Genomic DNA, 2808 nt, shown 5'->3' on the forward strand with positions numbered 1-2808 from the left:
AGCTTTCAGTTACTGCCTTTTACATGTAGTATTTCTATAGTTCACTGTAGCATGTTTTCACATTTTCCTCTTCTCTCTTCATGTGTTAATGGTAAAAATCCTTGCAATTTTCTTCACAATTTTCCTGTTTCTTAACGATTTCTCTTGTTAATGCTCAATCTAGTCAACTTTTTTTTTAACTGAAGAATAACCCTGCATTCTCTTCCTGCATGTTGAAGATGCAAATCTGAGTTGCTTATGCTTTGTTTTTATTTTTCAGCTGTTCACTGATGGAATCACCAACAAATTAATTGGCTGCTACGTGGGTGACATAACAGATGATGTCGTTCTAGTTAGGATCTATGGAAATAAGACCGAGCTCTTAGTAGATCGAGATGAGGAAGTGAAGAGTTTCCGTGTGTTGCAGGCCCATGGCTGTGCACCTCAGCTATACTGTACTTTCAATAATGGCCTGTGCTACGAGTTCATGCAGGGAGAAGCACTGGATCCAGAGCATGTATGCAATCCAGATATTTTCAAGTAAGGTTTTTATTATTTTTATTATTATTCCATTATTCAAGTTCTGTGATGCACTTACGGTGTTCTGTCAGGCCCAAAGGAGCTCAAGCTTAGTTTGAGTAGGCAGAAATATTTCTGTAAGCCTGCACGAAGTTCATGTTCACACTCTTGACAGCTCAGTATCCTCTTAGTTATCATGGTATTTCAGTGCTGAACAAGTGAGCCTTGCTGTCTCCCCAGAAGAGTATATACTCATTAGAGATCTGCTTATTGTGAGTGTTTAACACTTGCACATTACCATTAGGGAGATTGTTTAATATGTTGGAGTTGTAGGGGGCTGGACTTGATTAAAGCAAGTGTTCCTCAGCTCTGTTTCTAATATATTCCATTTGTGAATAGGTTCAAGATAGTCTTCCATTGAGACATAATCTTTTAAACTATTATCAGTGAATGGAAAGTAGTGATGTTTGTAAACTTAGCTTTTCATGTACAGGGCTGAAATGTATTTGCCTAACAATGGCAGCTAATTTGAGTCAACTCTTCTAAAGATAAGCAAGTTGAAGAGTAGACTGTAAATACAGGTGAAGTGTGCATGCTGTAACTGAACTCCAATCCTTCCTACCTCCCCTCCCTCAAGTAGTGTTGCTAATGACCTTTCGAGTTTTGAAAGATGCTACCCTATAGCTGTGCTGCTCTTGTGTAAACCCTCTTTGGATTCCCTTGCTGCATTTTTAACAATTTTTCTGTTAAATACAGTGTTTTCTCTTGTTGCTAGGAAAAATATGATAAAGACTGTCTGATATATATTAAATATAACATTAATTTAAACTTTTTTTAGACTCATTGCCAGACAGCTTGCTAAGATCCATACTATTCATGCACACAATGGATGGATCCCTAAATCTAACCTGTGGCTGAAGATGGGGAAATACTTCTCTCTCATACCCACAGAATTTGCAGATGAGGAAGTGAATAAAAGGTAGGTATTTCATTATGTACTTTCCTGATTTCCCCATTCTTTCTGGTTGAGGGGTAGAAAAATATTTTAAAAAAACAGATTTGCATTACCACATAATCTTAAGTTTGTAGCATTTTGAGTTTTGTCATACTTTTGTATACTGAAGTAGCTGTATATATGTCCAGTATGATAAGGAGTGTCTTTGAATTCGTGTAGTACATTGTGTATATATACATACAGCTCTTGGTTTGATTGGACACTTAAATGATGGTAGTTTTCTGTACTAAAAGCGTGTTTCCTGCGGTTGCAGGAGTACTGCTTGTTCTTCCTTCTAATCTGCACCTCTTAGTTGTCTTGTTCAGTTTATAAATTTGTCCAAAATTGGGCGATGCAAAAGTAAAGTTAAAAGATATGGGATGACCTCCCAAAGTCTTTTCCAGAGGAAAAGAGGAGCAAGAGGTATCACACAGTCGTTCTAGACCTGTGCTATCATGTAGTATGAATAATGGTGTCACCTGGGTTTAAGGGTTTAACTACATTTTGTTTTTAGCATCTCAGTGTACTCTTGAGTTGTAAATCAAACTGTGTTTTTCTTCTTAGGAGCTTAACAAAATAAGAAAATATTTCCAAAGAGTTCTAATGTCAGTCAGTACATGATTAGGATGAGAGAAATGGCAAAACGAGGAGCAATGATTATCCTAAATAAAATTTCTGTACTGTAATCTAAAGCTTGAGTTGAAGACAGTGTTTATTGGGCAGTGGAGATGAAACTCTTAAGCTAAAACTATAATTTGGAGGTGTTTGTATAGTATCATCAAACTTCATATCACTCAGGAAGCCGATTCCAGCTTAAAAACATTCTTCATGGAACTTCTTTGAAATCACTGATGCCAGCTCCCCTTCTTGCTGCATTGTAGTTAAAGAATGCTCCAGCAAAGTTGTTTGATTTTTTTTTTTCCTTCTACAACGTAAAATTCTTAAGAAAACTGAGAAAAACTGAGTATTAACTGAAAATCTAGAAGAGAAAATTGCTACTTAAGCATATATACTGTGATTAGAACTAAAAATGAATGTTTAATTTCCTCTGTATAGATTTATAAAGTAATTGGTACTTCCTTCCTTCAAGAAGGATGCACAATAGTAATGTCATGTGAGGAAAAAGTGAATGAAATTCATGTTATAAGCCTTTTAATCTTTACTCCTTTAATATGCAGGATTGTATTCAAGTTCCACTCCTGATTTTTGGACTACTGTCATGTTTACAGCATAGATAATCTTCACAAAATTGTTTTTTTGGGAGGACAGAGGGAAATAATTGTCTTAATTGGACTGCTGTTGTGCCAGGGGAAAGA

The 2808-nt window shown here is 36.0% G+C and overlaps 1 protein-coding gene across 1 annotated transcript in view; it reads left to right on the plus strand.

The window, feature by feature from the left end:
* The first annotated feature begins 262 nt into the window (after positions 1-262).
* The window catches only part of ETNK1 (ethanolamine kinase 1), a 15743-nt gene continuing 13197 nt past the window's right edge, over positions 263-2808 (plus strand). The window contains exons 1-2 of the mRNA XM_010290673.1: positions 263-519; positions 1337-1477. Coding sequence (XP_010288975.1) covers positions 467-519; positions 1337-1477 — 194 coding nt within the window. The 5' untranslated portion in view covers positions 263-466. The remainder of the gene's footprint in view (positions 520-1336; positions 1478-2808) is intronic.

This window comes from Phaethon lepturus, unplaced genomic scaffold, assembly GCF_000687285.1.
Source record: "Phaethon lepturus isolate BGI_N335 unplaced genomic scaffold, ASM68728v1 scaffold417, whole genome shotgun sequence".
Classification (NCBI taxonomy): Eukaryota; Metazoa; Chordata; class Aves; order Phaethontiformes; family Phaethontidae; genus Phaethon; species Phaethon lepturus.